We start from the raw sequence: 20,356 nt of genomic DNA on the forward strand, positions 1-20,356 counted from the left end.
ATAATTCCTGCCATAGAAAGGGATTCACGCATGCAGGAGTGTCAGCAGAGACTGTTACAGAATCTAACATCTGCTTTTCCACAAAACACCAGTGGTGCACGTAGTGAATCTCTGAGTTCTAACTTGTCAACCATGGGACTATCGAGTCATCACTCAAACCGTAACAGTAACATCGTATCTGGTGGTAACAGAATTTTTTTCCAATCGTTTCAAGATTTTTTTAGACCATCCTTTGCAAGGCCACAGGAGACAAGAAGTCTGACGCACAGCCAACGCCTAGAGAGGATGGAACAAGAGTATCTCCAAGTTAACATCGATGCCATGACTGTGGAACTGGACCCTTGAAAAATGGCCTGAGCTCGCCACTTACGCCTTGGAGATCTTGTTGTGCCCGGCAGCCAGCGTTCTCTCTGAATGTGTGTTCAGCGCTGCTGGTGGTGTGCTGACAGATAAGCGCATGCAGCTGTCCAGTGACAATGTACGGTAGACAGACTAACGTTCATCAAGATGAACAAATCCTGGATCCGCAAGGACTTTTCTACCCCTGTGTCATCTTGGGGAGACTAAAAGCTTGATGATTTTTGAAAATCACCTCACCAACCGTTTTAAAAAACTCTGGCGAAATTGATGCCACTTAAGTTGTGTCTGTGGCTGAATTTTTGGAAAAAATGGATACTCTTTTATTTTGTCCCCTTGCTGAGTTTTACATGACGTTGCCATCGTCAATTCCAGGTGGGTGGGGTCGTCTGCAGAGTTGTTTCCTCATACTATGGCCTGGGATTCAGAGGTCTGCTCCAAAGCTTCAGAGTCTGCTAGTCAGCAGAGTAGCCCAGCCACCCACCGCCTGTTTACCTAAGTAATATTTTTAATGGCATCTAGCCCAGGAAATCCTTTTGGGCCATGTAGTATATTGCCCAACCACGTAGTATATTGCGCAGTGACGTAGTATATTGCGCAGCCACGTAGTATATTGCCCAGCCACGTAGTATATTGCCCAGCCACGTAGTATATTGCCCAGTGATGTAGTATATTGCCCAGTGACGTAGTATATTGCTCAGCCACGTAGTATATTGCCCAGTGATGTAGTATATTGCCCAGTGACATAGTATACAGCACAGAGCCACGTAGTATATTGCCCAGTTACGTAGTATATTGCCCAGTGACGTAGTATACAGCACAGAGCCACGTAATATATTGCCCAGTTACGTAGTATATTGCCCAGTGACGTAGTATACAGCACAGAGCCATGTAGTATATTGCCCAGTTACGTAGTATATTGCCCAGTGACGTAGTATACAGCACGGAGCCACGTAGTATATTGCACAGCGACGTAGTATACAGCACAGAGCCATGTAGTATATTGGCCAGTTACGTAGTATATTGGCCAGTTACGTAGTATACAGCACAGAGCCACGTAGTATATTGCACAGCGAAGTAGTATATTGCCCAGTGACGTAGTATATTGCCGAGTGACGTAGTATACAGCACAGAGCCACGTAGTATATTGCACAGCGAAGTAGTATACAGCACAGAGCCACGTAGTATATTGCCCAGTCACGTAGTATATTGCCCAGCTACGTAGTATATTGCCCAGCCAGGTTTGTCACAGTTTAAAAAACTAAAAATAAACATATACTCACCTTTCCGAGGGCCCCTTGTAGTCCACGGCAGCTTCTGGTCCCAGGGTTGGTATGAGCGCAGGACCTGTGATGACGTCGCGGTCACATGACCGTGACGTCATGGCAGGTCTTTCTAGCGCAGGCACGCAGGGCCTGTGATGACGTCGCGGTCACATGACCGTGACGTCATGGCAGGTCCTTCTCCCATACAATCTTTGCCACCGGAATCTGCAACGGAAGATGGTGGCCGGCACGAGCGGCTCAGCGGACTACAGAGGGTGAGTATAGCAGGTTTTTTTTATTATTATTATTTTTAACATTACATTTTTTACTATTGATGCCGCATAGGCAGCGTCAATAGTAAAAAGTTGGGGACACACAGGGTTAATAGCGGCGGTAACAGAGTGCATTACCCGCGGCATAACGCGGTCCGTTAGTGCCGGCATTAACCCGGTGTTAGCGGTGACCGAGGGGAGTATGTGGGCGACAGGCACTGACTGCGGGAAGTAAGGAGTGGCCATTTTCTTCCGGACTGTGCCCGTCGCTGATTGGTCGCTGCAGCCATGACAGGCAGCTGGTGAGACCAATCAGCGAATGAATAACCGTGACAGAAGGACAGAAAGACGGCAGTGATGCTTAGACAATTATATAGTAGATGACAAACACAGTTAGGCTATGTGCACGCATTGCGGATTAGGCTTAGGAATTTCTGGTGCGGATTCTGCCTCTGCTGGCAGAAAATGCACCTGTGGATTTGTCACGTTTTTTGTGCGGTTCTGCAGCTTTTTTTTGTGCGCTTTTGCTGCGGTTTTCTTGCGGATTTGCTGCGTTTTTTACCCCTGCAGTTTTCTATAATGGAATGGGTACAAAAATGCTGCAGATTCACAAAAAAGAAGTGACATGCTACTTCTCTTAAACCGCAGCATTTCCGCAGTGGATTTCCGCAAAGTGTGCACGGCATTTTTTTTTTCTCATTGATTTACATTGTACTGTAAATCAATTGTGGATCTGCAGCGTTTTTGCCTTGCAAAAAACGCTGCGGATCCGCAGAGAATCCGCAACGTGTGCACATACCCTTATACTCACCTAACGCCTATTCCACTGAAGCCCTCGTTCTCCTGTAATAAAATAAAAAAAAAAACAACAATATTCCTCACCTATCCATCCTTCTGTCCCACGTCGTAATCCATGTGCTCTGGGATAAACAGTTTTCAACCTGGACGGTGCCAAGATGCGACCGTTCAGGCTGAGAAACACTGGTGACTGTACTGCTGAAATTAGACCCCTCAAGGAATTCATATAGGGGAGTAGTGAGTATTTTGAACCCATAGGTGCCTCACAGTATTTTATAACATTGAGATGTGGAAATATAACATTTTAGAGTTAAAAATGTGATTTTTTTTCTGCAAATTTCTCAGGTACACAAGGGTTAATACGTGAAACTAGACCCTACAATTTATAGCTAGATCTCACAGGCTACCGTACCCTGGGGTCATCACATGACCATGGCAGCCATTAGGACCCCCAATTCTCATTGCGAGAGTCCGATGGTTACTAAGGTGGTCTTGTGACCACCTTGTAACAACTTAAATACCGCTGTCATGATTGACAGCGGTATTTAAGGGGTTAATCGTCCGCAAAACTAGTCAGGTCTGATACTACAGACTGTCAGTTATTATATACAGCTGACAGCCACCGGAATTGCCACCATTTGGCGGCTCTATTCCCTTATTTGTCGGTGCCGTTAAAAAGCAGCGCTGAGGAATAAGTACCCTTAATGACCACCATTAAAAGGCATATCAGCAGTCGATAAGGCGTTAAAGGGATTCTCTGGGACTGAACAATCAGTACACTAATATGACATCAGGGAGGGTCCACGGACCGATCAGCTGAAATCTTGCTCCGACGCCCATTGGAGCCAGATCAACCATCTGTTTAATGCTCTTCCAGAGTGTAGAATGTTCTTTCTGGTTAATAGAAGATGAATGCCCCCACATACACATCCATCAATAAGCTCAGAACGACTTGATATTTTAAAATGGGTACTCTAAACCAGACAATAGCTTGAGGTTTTATTTTACAACATAAATACAATTAATTGAAAGGTGTTTATTTCATTTTCTTTTATAGCACATGATATCAGTATGCTTTAACAGAGAGCAAGGAAATCAGAGTATCTAAAAGGTAAAATTATACATCAAGACATAACAGTACATAGGTGTTGGCACAGAATTGGTTACCACATTTAAATACTGAATGTTGATTAACAATCGAAAATACGGATCAAGAAAAAGGGCAATTGCTATTTAATCAAGATCAAAGAGAGGAAAATCAAGAACAAGCCTGTAAAATATACTGTGTACTTATATGATGCCATTACTCATTGATTTTACCTTTGCCTTTACTGCCATCTGGTGATCATAAAAAGAACAACATTTAAAGAATGGCATACAAGACATACTGTTATTATTGTTTTATAACAGATACAAAATTGCTTAACAATGAATAGTTGTTATTATACGTATATTGAGTATACTAAAGCATTACAGGGTTAATCAAGCAATCTGAAATATAACCATGAATTGCCATGTTAAAGGGGTTGTCCAGTTCCCTTTGAAGAGAACAGAAGCTGTGCCGCCACCCACACAGAAACTCAAGGATAGTCCGTAAAAATAGGGCACTTCTTTGCGTTGTCAAAAAAGTTTAAGACAGCCATGATTTTTTGAAGCTGAAGAAATTTATACAGATTATTCTGACTGTAATTATCATTTTACATTTTACAATGAATACAGGGCTTCACTTCAGAATTATGGGCTGTAGACGTGTCAATCATGATCATAATGATTTATTATGTGTCCGTGAATTTTTGTTAAAAAAAATTCAAAAAGACATAAGTTGACAAACCCTCGGTGTCGGACTCTGTGATCTAATATTGAGGATCTACTGTATCTTATATATAAGTCATCAATATTAAAGGACAACATTTTTATTTTTTTCAGCTTTTTTCATGTAATAATATGCACAGTATTTAGTTCAATAGATTATCTATTTATTATTACTTTTGTCAGATTCAAGTTATTTCTGTGACCATTGTGGGTTTTTCTGTCATTAAACGAGGGGTACCAACAATTTTGACCACGTATGTAAGAGCCCTTATTAGAGAGAAAGCAAGGATTTAGATTGTCACTGCAGAGGGAAGCAAATGTTTATTTCTCTGCGTGAAGAGAGCATCTTCCATTAAGGCGAAAACTAGCATTCTCAAAATATGAGGAGAGGGCCCTACCAGAGGCAGCCTCTATGCTGATGCCTAGCTATGAAGAATGCCATGTCAGAGATGGAGATAGCCATACCGGGGGAATTTGTTTTTGAGGGTGTGGATACATTGGGGGTCAGCGTGTGCCCTGATCCCCTAGCCGAAACCACATGGACCTGGGATCATCCCGTTCAACATTTACCGTAAGCAGAATGCTACACAGACAACATGGGGTGAGGGCGAAACTGTGTGGCAATATTTAATTGAACCACAAAATGTGAAAATAACACATAGAACAGTCCCAACAAAATGCCCAAGATGGTGCACATTACATAGTCTCACCATTCCCCTGACTCGCCGACATAAGAGCAGCTGTTATTTCATACCTTCCAGCTTCGACTACCCCACCTGTGGCACACACACTCAGAGAGGAGGTAATGACAAGCTTAGGAAGATGACAGTCCATTGAGGTTCAAGGCCAGTTGACTGGAGGATCACAGCCTGGCTTTGCTGAACATCTCCATTGAGCAAGTTGACTGGTGGGTCTCATTCCTGTTCTGAGCATTGTATAACAAGCTTGCCAGCTCTGGTGATCCTGAATCATCAGTAGTCACCATGATTAAATGAGTCACCATGGCATTGATCAGCCCCTAGTGATGTTGTCGCGGGGGTGCCGATCGGAGGGTTGAGTGATCCCCCTCCCTTTGCCTGCTTTCTAGATGCTGCAATTGATATCAATCACAAGATTTAGGGAGTTAAACTCCATCTATTGTGGCAGTGAGTGCCAGTGTGCACAAAATCCATACGTCCAAGGTCGACAAGTACTTACCAACCTAGATGTATGGATGCATTTAAGGTCGTGAAGGGGTTAATCAAGCTGTCTACTGTGTATGCCTGTGTTACTTCGGCAATTCAATGGGAGAACCACTCTATCATTAATTGTCAATAAATCCCATCATTATATTTAAAGGGGCACAGCAACAGTCAACCATCCCTTACATGATAACCCCATTTATTTCAAATATTGTCTTCGTATCTGCGTCTTTCAAGCAAATGACATTACTTTTTGCCTCAGGAATTAAGAGCCTAATCATCTGATAAACATAAATGTTCTGGTCACAGATAAAACTGATAGAAAACTACAATTGATTTCAATGGAACATTCTTTATAATGCTGTGTCAGAAATCAGTAACAAAAATCTCTGTGCATAGCCAAAATTTATCACAGACCCCCTTCATTCTAGAAATTAGTATTTGTTTACAAACACAGATCTTGTGAATTGGATTTTTACACTTGGACATATGGCATACCAGAAGGTACTGAAGTGTTGACTGGATTTCCCCTAAACCAATGCAGCAAATGAAATAATATGAGTGGGAACAAAAACAGTACAATAAATATCTAATACCTTACATTTGGCAAACATTTTTATCATGGTCACAAAATTCTTAACACTGGAACATTTGACTGGTCAAATAGTATACTCACATGCAATTTTACTTTTATGGACCAATCTCCAAGTGGTGGATTATCACTTAGTTGGAAAATATTTGACACAACTCCTAACTCAGCATTTTCTTCAAGCCATTGCTCAATTAGATTTCCACGTGGATCCTTTGAAAAAATATATATTATAGAGATGAATATTACGGACAATGAGTGGCTACTATACGCTTGGCTAGGTCACAACATGCCTCTGAATTACATTCAGCACTATTACTTGGAATAGTCAGCATATTTGACCTATCTAAACTATTAATAAGGGCATATAGATTATAAACTGTTGAAAAAGGCCTCATATCAGATGTCTTGTTGATAAAAAAAAAATCTGTTATCACTTTATGTAAATGAGCTGTTTTAAGCTATGGGGAGGAGGTGCCTGGAATATAATTCTGCCTCCAGAGCTTATTTTACAAAAAGGGGGAGTTACCAGTGTGATGTTTAATGACCGCTCTCTGCTCTCCTGATCTCACTGCAGAGCTGTGGCACATCTGCAGGTTCCTCTCAGATTCCATCTCACAGGTAGAAAACAAGACCATAGGCACTACTATGTTAGTGGTGCTCAAGTAGAGTAGGTGCCCAAGCCATACAATACTAAGGATAAACTTGGCACACACGTCGTGAGATGCAGTGAGAATTTAATAAAGTAGAGTACATACAGTAGACGTTTCGGTCAAATTTAGACCTTCATCAATGTACCTCACTAAAGAGCTTATGGGTTTGTGGGTCACATAGGGTTAACAACCCCACTTGTGGTAAGGCATCAGTCTTTGAAAGGGTCGTGTCCGGCACCAGCCGGTAGGAGTGATGGACGCAGTATCCACTGCTAGTCCAAACCCATAAGCTCTTTAGTGAGGTACATTGATGAAGGTTTAAATTTGACCGAAACGTCTACTGTATGTACTCTACTTTATTAAATTCTCACTGCATCTCACGACGTGTGTGCCAAGTTTTTCCATCTCACAGGTAGACAGGGCTGTAAGTTACAATAGAGCAGAGCTGAGAGAGCAGCAAAAAGTGTGTTTGCAAGAATACAGATTTAATTTCTCCTATTCTGTGTTGGTTACTTGTCTCACACTGGGAACGCCTCCTTCATGTAAAATAAGCTCTCGGGGCAGAGTTATATTCCAGGCACCATCCTCTCCAGATATAACCTTCAAAAAATATTAATCATACAAACTTTTAAATAAAATATAATTTTTATTTTGATAAAATGACAATTATATCACCACAAAAATTCATATAGTTGAAACCTTTATTAATGTTGATAATATAAATTATTAAAATATAAAAATTAAAATATATATATATATCTAAAATATACTCAATATATGTGAATTGTGGGGATCAAAAATTCATTGAAAACTGCGTATGTACAGGGCAGGGCATACTAAAACTGATTGGCAGAAATAATATATATGGCAATTCATATAACTAAATAAATATATGTGATATATATGAATAAAAAATAATAAATTCAAGTGGTAAACAATGTATATTTTTTAGCCCAACTCATGTCCCTGACGAAGCGGCAAGCGAAACGTGCGTTGAAGTGGTGTGTGCGGGGGGGCAGGTGGCATCCTATTACTGGTTGGTATTGCACTTAGCTTGATTTCGCATATTGTAATGACCATTGTGGTTTTTGGCACTGATATATTTTGGTGTATTTATTCGCTTTAAGCACTTTTTCACTTGATTATACAATTCAGTTGGTTTTCATATTTATTTAGCACTTTGCACTTTTTTGTATTATGGTTATAAAATGAGTTGAGCTAAAAAAATATACATTGTTTACCACTTGAATTTATTATTTTTTATTCACGGATCTTTGATACAGATCCCTGAGTACTCTTTGCCAGCCAGCTCTACCGGCTAGCTATCACCTACTGCCCCGCCCCCCCCCCCCCCCCCATGATACAAGCATTTGGTAGTACAATTGTCTGGCAGGCGCCAATGGTGATGTTGGTGTTCCTGCTGCTGCTAGTAACTCCTACATTAATCAATGTGGTATGTGATTGATTTTCTTTTACACTACACTGCCAATTTTTCTTTTACACTCGTTTCCACTTTTTCTTTTAGCATACATTTTGTACAGCACTATAACAAACTTTTAACAATTTCTTCAAACTTAATTTCTTAACCTTTGTCAAAAAGGATGCAAGCAGAAAAGATAAATAGTTAGGTACATGTACAAAAAGCAAAATGTTGTAGTAGTTTACTCTTGTCAGATTGGACTAGTAGAACTGAGGTACAAAAGCAGACATTAAGTTAAATCCCTAGATTTTTTTAACACGTTTTACTATTTTTTAAGAAAATTCAACCCACTTCCCAAAAATGTTGTGATAAAAAATACTAGGAAAGTACGTGCGACGGTGCGACAAAAAGCAGCACAGGGTGCAGGTTTGGTGTGGTATGTATGGATGTAAAATTTGACTAGTGAAACAAATGTATAAAAAAAGCTTGTCATATGCAGACATTGTGAACTAGATAATCAAAGGTAAATGCCTAGACTTTGGGAAATTTTGTTTTGCATTTTTGAAAAAGCAATTTTTCCCCTTCACAAATTGCATTCAAAATGGAAAAACTCAGTACAGTCACTTGTCTATGACAATGATTTCAAGGTATTTTTGTTTTCACCAAAAAATATTGTGTTGGTTTGCTGTTTCCAGCGCATTAAACATGAAGAAAAAAATGTGTAATTGTTATTCACATGCAGCAGAACAGATGGCAGCTACACCAATCACTGATAAATCATAGAGTCTGGCATTGTTGCTGATCTCACTCTCTGCCTTTCTCTGTGCTATCTATTCACAGACTACTCTCATTTTCATCAGTGCTGCAGGTGTACAATATTAATGACTCCAGCATTGTTGAACTGTGAGCTCTGACATCTTCTGACTATTCGAAGTCACCATAAAATGGCTTCTGCATTTCCATTTCTTGGCATTTAAACATTAAAATCAAAGAATTCCTAGCATTTACAGCTTTAATGCAACTTCTTTTTTATTTCAGCATAATATCACATAAGGAAATAAAATAAGACATTGCATTGAAGCTGTGGGTGCCAGGAAATCCCTTGATTTTTATGATTTGATAGCTTCAACGTGCACCTTCAGAATAGAGGAATGATCCCCCACTTAAAATATGAGTAGTTGGATAAGTACACTTGATTCTCAATGAATAGATAAAGGAAGCATGTAATAATTAAGTTAACTAACAAACAAACCTGTTTTATTATTATTATTATTATCATTATTATTATATAGTATAGCAGAGCCAGGTAAGATACAGTTAAATCCTTGCGCTACAGGTTATTAGATCACCTTACTAGTCCTGCTTGGGTTGATATATATTATTATATATTATACTTGGCTAGGTTATTATATAACCAGGCCAGCTTCTCTCTTGAGTCAGTCAGTTTAGCGAAGCTGACCAGAGTGGATGTGTGTTGGAGCTAAAGAGAGAGACAAGACAGAATATTTCTCTGAGAAGAGTCTGCACAGACCTTTCGCAGAGAACCGCAGGTATCAGTAGTTGCTATGGACAATAGCTGTTTTGTTTGACCGAGGTGGGATTAGCTCAGACATGGATGAGTAGATGGGTTCTGCTCTACTTAATTATCACCTAGAAAAAGTTAAGAATTTATATTTATGAGTGTGTTTTTGTGCTGTGCAACCTCTGGAAAGCAATCAAAACTCCATGTGTTTGGACCAAAAACTGCATTGCCTGGGGAATGTTACCTAAGGCCTAATGCCTGACACCTACCAAAGAAAGAGAAACCCTACAATTGCTGGATGAAGAGAAGGTGTGAAGTGCCAGACGGCACAAGTGATTGCAGTGTAAAGATTGAATGTCCTGAGTAAAGGCAGCTACAGCATTGTGAGCATAGTCTGAAAGCATAGAGGAGCTTGTTAACCAATTAGTCCAGGTGCAGCAGCAACAAATACAGCAGCAGACCCAACAGAAAACCAACAAACTCCTGATCCATCAGCTTCAACAGCAGCAGCAGGAGTTGTGGCAGCAGCAAAAACAGCAGCAGCAAAGTCATCAGCAGCAGAAACTGTCTGGGCCAGAGAGAGAGATGGCATCACCCGCCAGCCAGACTGAAGGTACCCTGGTAAGGCAAAGTGTGGGAGGCCCTGCAGAATATGATTCTAAAGGATGACATTGAGGCTTTCCTGACTGTATTGGAGATGGTAGCAGAGAGTGAAAAACTGCCCCCAGAGCAATGGGCAGAGGTTCTAGCTCAATACCTTACTGGGGAACCGCATTAAGCATACCGCAACCTTGCCCTGAAGGATGCCAAAGCAGAGCTTATGATATATTTTGGCATCACCCTGGCAGTCCAATAGTGCATCTTTGATGCTACCAAAGGGAGAATCCTACCTGGCCCAAGATATGCGACCTGTTACACCTGGTGCAAAAATGGCTGCAGCCCAAAACCTGCTCTCCAGCACAGATTGTGGATAGAGTGGTAGTGGACCAATTTAACCACTCACTACCAAAATCTTTGTAATGCCAGATTGCCCAAGCAGATCATCATAATGCAGATGATTTTTGAAAGGGCCACACTTCCGTCTCTGGGAAGGGACTGGCGGTAAGGTGTATCCATGGAAATGCCAAGAATTATCCCACCAAGTGCGAATGGTCAAGGACTTTTTGCATGCTTTTATTATCAGGCAAGATTTTCCTTCATTCTGCGACTTAAACTGTAGCACTCGATAGTCCAGTAAATCAGCAGGAATTTGCTATGATAACAAAGGCACATGATGTAAACGGTTAATTTCACTTCACTGTACTGGCTAAAAAGGAGTATGAGGAAACAACTCCTGAAGCCATTATCCCTGATCTGGTTGATCAGGTTGAGTTCCAGGGCAACTTTGGGATTTCCTATCTCAGAGACTTAACAGAAAAGGGTACTTTGGAAAATGTAAATGGGGATCCGCAAGAGACGGGAGTCAATAGTTGGTTTCCTCGAGGGGTCAGGCATAATGATTTTGATTTTGTTGTGTCATGGGAACAAAGGGAAGGGACAGCTAAAAAAGCTCCTTCTCAAAGCCCAAGACAAAAACTCCAGGGGCTATAACTGGTCGACTCAAGTGAGACAATTTAAGCCTGGGGATCAAGTACTTGTCTTCGTGCCCACAGGGGAAAACAAATTCCTTATCCTTAGTGTAATGGAAAAAGTGCAAGAGATCAACTAAAAGTAAACCGACCAGGGAAAAAAATAGCCTTTCCCATATATTCTAGCAACCTACTAAAATTTTGGATCGGTAGGAACCCACTCAGAACCCTTTGCTTGTTGACCCGGTCAGGAGCCAACCTGGCAGGCATCAAAGTGATAGAAACTTATCTGCCTTCCCAAAATCAGCATAGCCGAAAAAAAAATAACAATAATAATAATCTTGTAGTTTTAGTACATTTTAATGGCTAACAAAAGTAGAATAAATGATGTTACAAAGCAAGATTCAAGATTTCTTAGGTCTCTTCATCAGGCATGATATAACAAGATACTTTGGTATACCATGCCTAATGAACAAATCTAAGAGGCCTCCAAAGCTTTCTTTTTAACATAATTTATTTTGCTTTCGATAGGCATTAAAAAGGTATCATAACTACAAGATTATTATTTTGCTTTTACCATTGAGAGCAACCTTTGATTCAAAAACTGCATTGTGTGTGAATGCTGCCTAAGACCTGCCGAACGCCTACCAGAGAGTGAAACCCTACAATAGAAACATAAGTAGATTTGTGAATGAGAGTAATGTAATATTAGATATTGATAAACAATGGGCCCCAAAGTCACAGTGAACAATCACTGACTTAAGTATATTTAAAATACAGTAGGTTGGGGCTACCATTGTGCCTACTAAACTGTGTAAAGGGATAATCGAAAGCAACAACAAATAATGAGGAACAAAAAGCCTAATTAAAACTCACTAACATTTTTGCATGGTATGGAATTCTTAAAGAGGTTATTCTGCATTGGAAGATGAGCAGTGCCCAGTGACAGGTGATTGACATCCTGCCGGTCATGAATTCCAGACGGAAAACATTTGTAGACATAACAAGTTAGTTAACATAACAAGTTAGTTTTGGAGGAACAGGGTTGAGCAGCTAAAGGGGGCATTGGGGGATGAGGGGCAAAGTTTTCTCTGATTGTATCGATCTTCTGTTAAAGAAAAAGGCAAAATCTTCAGCAGAAATGAGAGAAGAGGGAGGTGGTGCTGGGGGACGGAGTAGAGAATTGAAATTGTTGAAAAGCTGTTTAGGGTTGTGAGACAGGGAGGATATGAGAGATGACAAGTAAGTTTGTTTTGCGGCAGTGAGTGTGGACTTGAAGCTGGAGAGGAACTGCTTTGATGCGATATAGTGCTCGGCAGAACAGGATCTCTTCCATCTCTGCTCAGCAGCCCTAGAAGCCCGTCTCAGTTCTTTGGTAAGGCTGGTCAGCCAGGGCTGCCTATTGATTTTATGAGTTTTGCTGTGCGTGAGGAGGGAGGCTGAATCAAGTGCTGCTGTTATTGTGGTGTTGTATATGGTGGCAGCAGCATCTGTGTCATGTAAGGAAGCTATTTCTGTAAGAGGGAAAAGGGACTCAGAGAGTGAGTGTAAATTGAGGTGTTTGAGATTTCTACAAGAGTGGGTGAGTTTGTGGAGTAGGGGTTGCACACTAGGAGTGGAGAGGGAAGAAAATGTCAGTAGGTTGTGGTCAGTGGGAGGGGTGAGTTAATGAGATTAGTAAGGGAACAGAGGCAGGTGAAGATAAGGTCCAGCATGTGGACATCTTTGTGAGTGGCTGCAGAGGACCACTGAATGAGGCCAAAGGAGGCAGTTAGTGATAAAAGTTTAGAGGCAACTGAGGTGGAAGTGTCAATGGGGATATTGAAGTCTCCCATGATGATAATGGGGATGTCAGCAGAAAGGAAATGAAGTAGACAGGTGGTGAAGTGGTCGAGAAAGGTCGAGATGGCTAGCTCTGCCAGGTAGTAGATGACAGCCAGCTGGAGGTTGGAGGGGGAGTAGATGCAGACGGAGTGCACCTCAAGCGAGGGAAGAGTAGCAGAGGGTGGTAGCGGAATTGGGGCAAAGGAGCAGGTATCAGTCAGGAGCAAGCCAACTCCACCACGTTTGTTGCTGGGGCAAGGGGTGTGAGAGAGATGGAATCTGCCATAAGAAAGTGCAGCTGTAGAGGATCATGGCAGGGTGTTAGAAATTAGTGTGGGGATGTGTTGAGGAGGGCCAGGATTTGGGGATACGTCACCAGCAATGAGCAGCTCATAGAATCCCACGGTTTGCAACATCATCTCTACGCCGATAACACGCAGATCTACCTATCCATACCTGACCTCACCTCCTTACTCACCCAAATCCCACACTGTCTGTCTGCTATCTCAGCCTTCTTTTCTGCTTGCTTTGTAAAACCGAACATGGACAAAACAGAATTCATCATCTTTCCCCATCTCACTCTACCCCTCCACCAGACCTGTCCATCAATGTCAATGGCTGCTCACTTTCCCCAGTCCCACATGCCCAGTGCCTTGGGGTGATCCTTGACTCTGCCCTCTCTTTCAAGCTACATATCCAAGCCCTTGCCTCCTCCTGCCATCTCAAACTCAAAAATATTTCCCGGATCCGCGCATTACTTTACCATGAAACCACAAAAACACTAGTGCACGCCCTTATCATCTCCCGCCTTGACTACTGCAACATCCTACTCTCTGGCCTCCCCTCTAGCACTCTGGCACCACTCCAATCCATCCTACACTCAGCTGCCAGACTAATCTACCTGTCTCCCCCCTATTCCCCTACCTCTCCCCTAAGCCAAACCCTTCACTGGCTTCCTATCATCCAGAGACTCCAGTTCAAAACCCTTACTATGACATACAAAGCAATTCCACAACCTGTCTCCTCCATACATCTGTGACATGGTCTCCCGGGACTTACCTACACGCAACCTTCGATCCTCACAAGATCTCCTTCTTTACTCCCCTCTTATCTCTTCTTCCCACAACCTCATCCAAGACTTCTCCCGTGCTTCCCCTATACTCTGGAACCCTCTACCCTAACACATCAGACTCACGCCCACCACTGAAACCTTCAAAAATAACTTGAAGACTCACCTCTTCTGACAAGCTTACAGCCTTCAGTGATCCTCAACCTACTGAACCGCCGCACAACCAGCTTTACGCTCTCCTAGTGTAGACTGTGAGCCCTCACGGGCAGGGTCCTCTCTCTCCTTCTGTAACTGTTAGTGCATTGTTATTGCACATGTTTATTGTATTTGTCTATATTTGCCCACTTTTCACATGTAAAGCGCCATGCAATAAATGGCGCTATAAAAAATGTATAATAATAATAATAACATCACTAGCCACACTCATAACCTGATGCGTAAGTGACGAAAACTGGATGACCCCTTTAACTTTATTAATTTTCATAGCCAACAATCTGGAAGTAACAAACATACATGTCACTGAAAATCAAAATTCAGAGTTAAAGTTCACTTTGATTAGGACAGTTTATTAACCCCTTACCGACATTAGGAGTTTAATATAACGCTGATGTCGGGGTCCCTCCCTTTGATGTGGGCTCTGGCAGTGAGCCCCCATTTTCTGGGGACAAGTCAGCTCTTTTGAACAGCTGACATGTGCCCGCAATAGCCGTGGGTGGAATCACGATCCGCCCACGGCTATTAACCGTTTAAATAGCGCTTACGGCCATTGGGCCAGAAATACGCACACCGGTGACACATGTCAAGTGATCGCTGGTCACGAGTGTGTTGGCATGACAACCTGAGGTCTCCTGGTCTCCTTGTATCATTGTCAGTGGCGGCTTGCTGTGAACACCACCCAGTGGTCGGCGCTCATAACAAGTCAGTAAATCTGGAATATATAGAGGCGATCTGACCATCGCCTCTATGTAGCAGAGCTAATCGAGTTGTGGCAGCTTCTAGCCTCTATGGAGACTATTGAAGTATTCCAAAAGTAAAAAAAAATGTTTTAAAAAATATTTAAAAAAAATATATATATATAAAAGTTTAAATCACCCCCCTTTTCTCCCCATTCAAAATAAAGCAATAAAAATAAAATCAAACATACACATATTTGGTATCGCCACTTTCAGAATTGCCCAATCTATCAATCAAAAAAGGATTAACCTGATCGCTAAACAGCATAGCGAGAAAAAAAGTCAAAACGCCAAAATTAAATTTTATGGTCGCCGCGACATTGCATTAAAATGCAATAACTGGAGATCAAAAGATTGCATCTGCACCACAATGGCATGATTAAAAACATCAGCTCTGCGTGCAAAAAATTGGCTCTCTCCCAACTCGAGATCATGATAAATGGAGACGCTATGGGTATCGTACTGCATAATTTTTATTTTTTTTTTAAACAAAGTTTGGAATTTTTTCACCACTTAGATAAAAAAAAGAACCTAGACATGTTTGGTGTATCTGAACTCATAATGACCTGGAGAATCATAGTGGCAGGTCAGTTTTAGCATTTAGTGAACCTAGTAAAAAAGCCAAACAAAAAACAAGTGAGGGATTGCACTTTTTTGCAATTTCACACCTGGAATATTTTTCCACTTTTCTAGTACACAACATGAAAACCTACAAGAGAAAAAGGTAAATGAAAACCCTGATGTAACTAAGTAAAAAAGCAAAAGTGCATTTAAATAACAGAGTTTTTAGTAATACTGTTTTTTGATTAAAAAAATAGCACAAAAGCCATCCCACCTCGTCACGGTAACTCTGATCGGGACAGTCCTACACTATCTAATATTAAAACCTTACCATGTGTCAATGCTGACCTCAGTGTGAATAAGGGCAGACGAAAGGACTGGGCCCAACCAGTGAAACGCTAGACTGGGGAAGCCTTATATAGTCTCTAGCTCAGAAACAGGGAGGCCACACCCCGGGTTGCACAGAATGCAACAATACAGAGAAAAACAAAAAAAAACACAATATTGAGCTTAACTTAAGTTGGTATACATGCAGAGGTTAAACGCATGTTCACAATGGCCACAAAACATTAAAACCTACAAGAGAAAAAAGTAAATGAAAACCCTGATGTAACTAAGTAAAAAAGCAAAAGTGCATTTAAATAACAGAGTTTTTAGTAATACTGTTTTTTTTATAAAAAAATAGCACAAAAGCCATCCCACCTCGTCACGGTAGCTCTGATCAGGACAGTCCTACACTGTCTAATATTAATACCTTACCATGTGTCAATGTTGACCTCAATGTGAACAAGGGCAGATGAAAGGACTGGGCCCAACCAGTGAAACTCTAGACTGGGGAAGCCTTATATAGTCTCTAGCTTAGAAATTGTTGCATTCTGTGCAACCCGGGGTGTGGCCTCCCTGTTTCTGAGCTAGAGACTATATAAGGCTTCCCCAGTCTAGTGTTTCACTGGTTGGGCCCAGTCCTTTCGTCTGCCCTTATTCGCACTGAGGTCAACATTGACACATGGTAAGGTTTTAATATTAGATAGTTTAGGACTGTCCCGATCAGAGTTACCGTGACGAGGTGGGATGGCTTTTGTGCTATTTTTTAAATCAAAAAACAGTATTACTAAAATCTCTGTTATTTAAATGCACTTTTGCTTTTTTACTTAGTTATATCAGGGTTTTCATTTACTTTTTTCTCTTGTAGGTTTTAATGTTTTGTGGCCATTGTGAACATGCGTTTAACCTCTGCATGTATACCAACTTAAGTTAAGCTCAATTTTGTGTTTTTTTTTCTCTGTATTAGTACACAACATGGTAAAACCAATGGTGTCATTCAAGAGTACAACTCTTCCCGCAAAAAACAAGCCGTCACGTGGCCATATTGATGGAAAAAAAAGTTATGGCTCTGGGAAGAAGGGTAACGAAAAATAAAAACGTGAAACTGAAAAAAGCTACTGGAGTTAAGGGGTTAAAGCTGCCCAAGATTTTTACCTTGAGTTAAAAGTTTCAAACTAGGATAATATATTAAAGGAGTTGTTTGGTCTTAAGCAACAAAGTTCACAATCACTTTATGTGACTGCAGACTTGTTGATCCTCACATCGTGCGCACTGCATGTTGGGAGGATTCACAGAGTGACTGCAGACTTATAGCCTAAGTTAGGACAACCCCTTTAAATAATTCATCTTTTTTATTTTTTTAATGGTCAGCTGTTTTTATTTTGTTTTAAGAGGAGCTATAAATCTATAAATGAGTCTTATTATGTCTAATGCATTGTACAAAATGCTACTTACCATAATTAGTATATCAATTGTAGAAGTGTAAGGTTTCAAATCTGCTGAAAAGATCAATATCCTAATCTTCACTTCTTGGCCAGGCTTGTAAAATATGCTGTTGGTCTCGATGTAAACAGAAAAACTCTTGGATTTAAACTGAAGTGATGTTGTATTGGCAAATATCAGCTTATTCTCAGAAAAGCCTTTCACCCGAAGTTCATAGTTCCCATAAAAGCTATTTGGGGGAAGCTGAAAAGACATAAAGTTACAGTCATGTTTTAACTTCGATTCATTTTTTTCTATGTACAATTTGTAAAGTATTGTGATTCAAAAGATACAGGGAAGATATATATCTTGGTACCGTGTTAGCCAGTGGATAGAAAAATATTTAGAATTGAGAGTCCTCAGTGGTTGATACCTTTCAATGGCTAACTGAAAAGATGGTAACAAATTGCAAGATTTAGAGTCTACTCAAGTCTCTTCATCAGGCATAGACTAATAGAAATTCTGAAGAATCACATATTTATGCACAACACAGCCCAGAAATAATGCCATAGATAAGACAGGTGACGTGAAGCAGAACTACGATTATGTGAGTGATAAACAGTTATGTCCATAAATATTGGAACAGTGCATAGATAAGAAGTGTGAATGTTTTATTGTCCTCTGATTGGGTCTGGTTCTATGTTATGATGCCCCCACATGGCATCTGTGTCCATGCTACCTGGTTAAAAAAATAATTTTATTGAACAATTATTTAATTTCATACGAGGCAATTCATAGATACAAGTGAAGAAAGAAAACCCCACCTACTCTCACTGTTATCAGTTGAATATAACTCTCAACATTCTCCCCTGCTCGCACTGGGGAACATTCAGCACCCAACGCCGGGGAACAGCGCTAACTATACCGCTGCTTCACAGGTGCCGGCACGTGTCACACTGATGACACATGTAGGTAATCTGTTTGCACGTAGGCTGGATGTTTTGCAGCCCGATGCTGCTGTTAAAAATCAGATATGTCAGCATATTTTGCCCACGGACCATATGTCCGTGGAGACACACAGACATGTTCACAGACCCATTCACTTGAATGGGTCTATGTGTGTAAGTGTCTCCGGTACGTGTAAAAACTGTCACATGTACCAGGCACACTGATGTCTGACAGAGGCCTAACACAGTATACAATTGTATGCACCGAAAAGTTTCTAAAGGAGGGGTAGTACAGGACTGGATACATGTCGCCATTTTTTATTTAAATCCTCACCAACTGTGTTTATGGGTGGATGAATGAATCAATTACTTTCTTATTTAGGTCCAAAGGCAGAAAACGCTAAAAGATTACAGAATAATAGTATAATATAATAATATTTTACAGCCTACAATCCTCTGAGCTAAATACATCAGCAGCAGAAATCTCTCTACTGTACTGTTAATTTTCTATAATTAGTGCAGCTAAAATATATCAGTCTGGAGTCCACAAAATACTGTAAATTAGAAGATTACATAAAGTTTATTTCTTTACACAATGATTCAGTTTTACTTACAGATATGTGAAATACAGAATCATAAATTCTTATGCAATAAAAAATAATGAGCTAATAAACACTCACGTGAGGGAGAACCAGTTTTCCAACAGTACCTAGAAAAAAACATAATCATGTTACAAATATAGTAGAGCACCGATTGGAGATATGGTAAGGGTCATATTTATATGTCATACTGCCCTAGGCCCTGAACCTGCATACATTTCATGTAGGCTACTATCTCATGTTGTAATCGAGATGTGCTTTTTGTTGTGATGTCGATGAAATTACAGTGCTTTTGCCACTATTTTTAAAAATTGTATAAAGTGACCGCAGGCAGTAGCCATGGCCGATCTGCTGTTCCATAATGCCTCGACACTTTACAGCAAAATCACGTCCCAGTCCCAATCTGCTATCATGTGTAGGGTGGATCACTCTCACTTGGCCGCAAACCTTCTCGTTCACCAGACCTCCATCTTCAGAAGCTGTCACACATAGATCAAGGGACATCTGGTTACTTTCAACAACCAAAAATTTACCGGACTGATGAAGTTCATCAGACCTCAACCACAGTATTGGGCACCACATTTTCCGTTCCTTGTTTCCTTAACACAGAACTCCCTCAGAATCGCTATCTGTTCCTCCTGGACTATCCCCATGTTCACTGGCTCCTTCAGCCACTGGAATTCCCCATCCAGTCTCGCAGCCCACCCGGGATCCTTTACCTTCCTTTCTTGTGGTTCCTCATTCATTGTCCCCTGTATACCAGAGCATAAGGCACTCTCTATAGTACCCATACTGAGCCCTGAGCTTTAAACATTGCAGGAATGTTCGCAAGGGATTCTAGTATGGCCTCCAGCTGCCATGAATGAAAGATACTTGCTGACGCTAGTAGGCCACTGCACTTGAACTTGACTTTGGTTGCTGTACTTCCCTATCTGAGTCACTACCAGGAAGCAGTCCCTTTTTTCTGGGACTGGTCCCTAGCACTTTGGGCTAATCCCAACCTTTAACTGTGTCTGTCCATAAAGAATGTAGTTGGCAGAACTCCCCCAAACATTGTGCACTAAATATACTGCACCTATAGTTATATTCATCCTCTGTCCTAACTAGCTGCAGTTAATCTCTCATATCAGTATGTTCTAAGCCTATTGTCCTGATCAGATGTCCTAGATCCTAATCTATATCTCCAGCTTATGCTGTACACTACCATATCACAGTCTATT

At 40.9% G+C, this 20,356-nt stretch overlaps 1 protein-coding gene across 1 annotated transcript in view; it reads right to left on the reverse strand.

Annotated features, from left to right (window-relative positions):
• CD109 (CD109 molecule) overlaps nt 1-20,356 on the reverse strand; it is a 395,644-nt gene that overhangs the window by 345,219 nt on the left and 30,069 nt on the right. The window contains exons 3-5 of the mRNA XM_069726553.1: nt 19,218-19,246; nt 17,624-17,854; nt 6,362-6,487 (exon numbers count right to left, since the gene is read on the reverse strand). Of these exons, the coding sequence (XP_069582654.1) occupies nt 6,362-6,487; nt 17,624-17,854; nt 19,218-19,246 (386 nt within the window). The remainder of the gene's footprint in view (nt 1-6,361; nt 6,488-17,623; nt 17,855-19,217; nt 19,247-20,356) is intronic.

Source organism: Ranitomeya imitator, chromosome 5, assembly GCF_032444005.1.
Source record: "Ranitomeya imitator isolate aRanImi1 chromosome 5, aRanImi1.pri, whole genome shotgun sequence".
In the NCBI taxonomy this organism is placed as follows: Eukaryota; Metazoa; Chordata; class Amphibia; order Anura; family Dendrobatidae; genus Ranitomeya; species Ranitomeya imitator.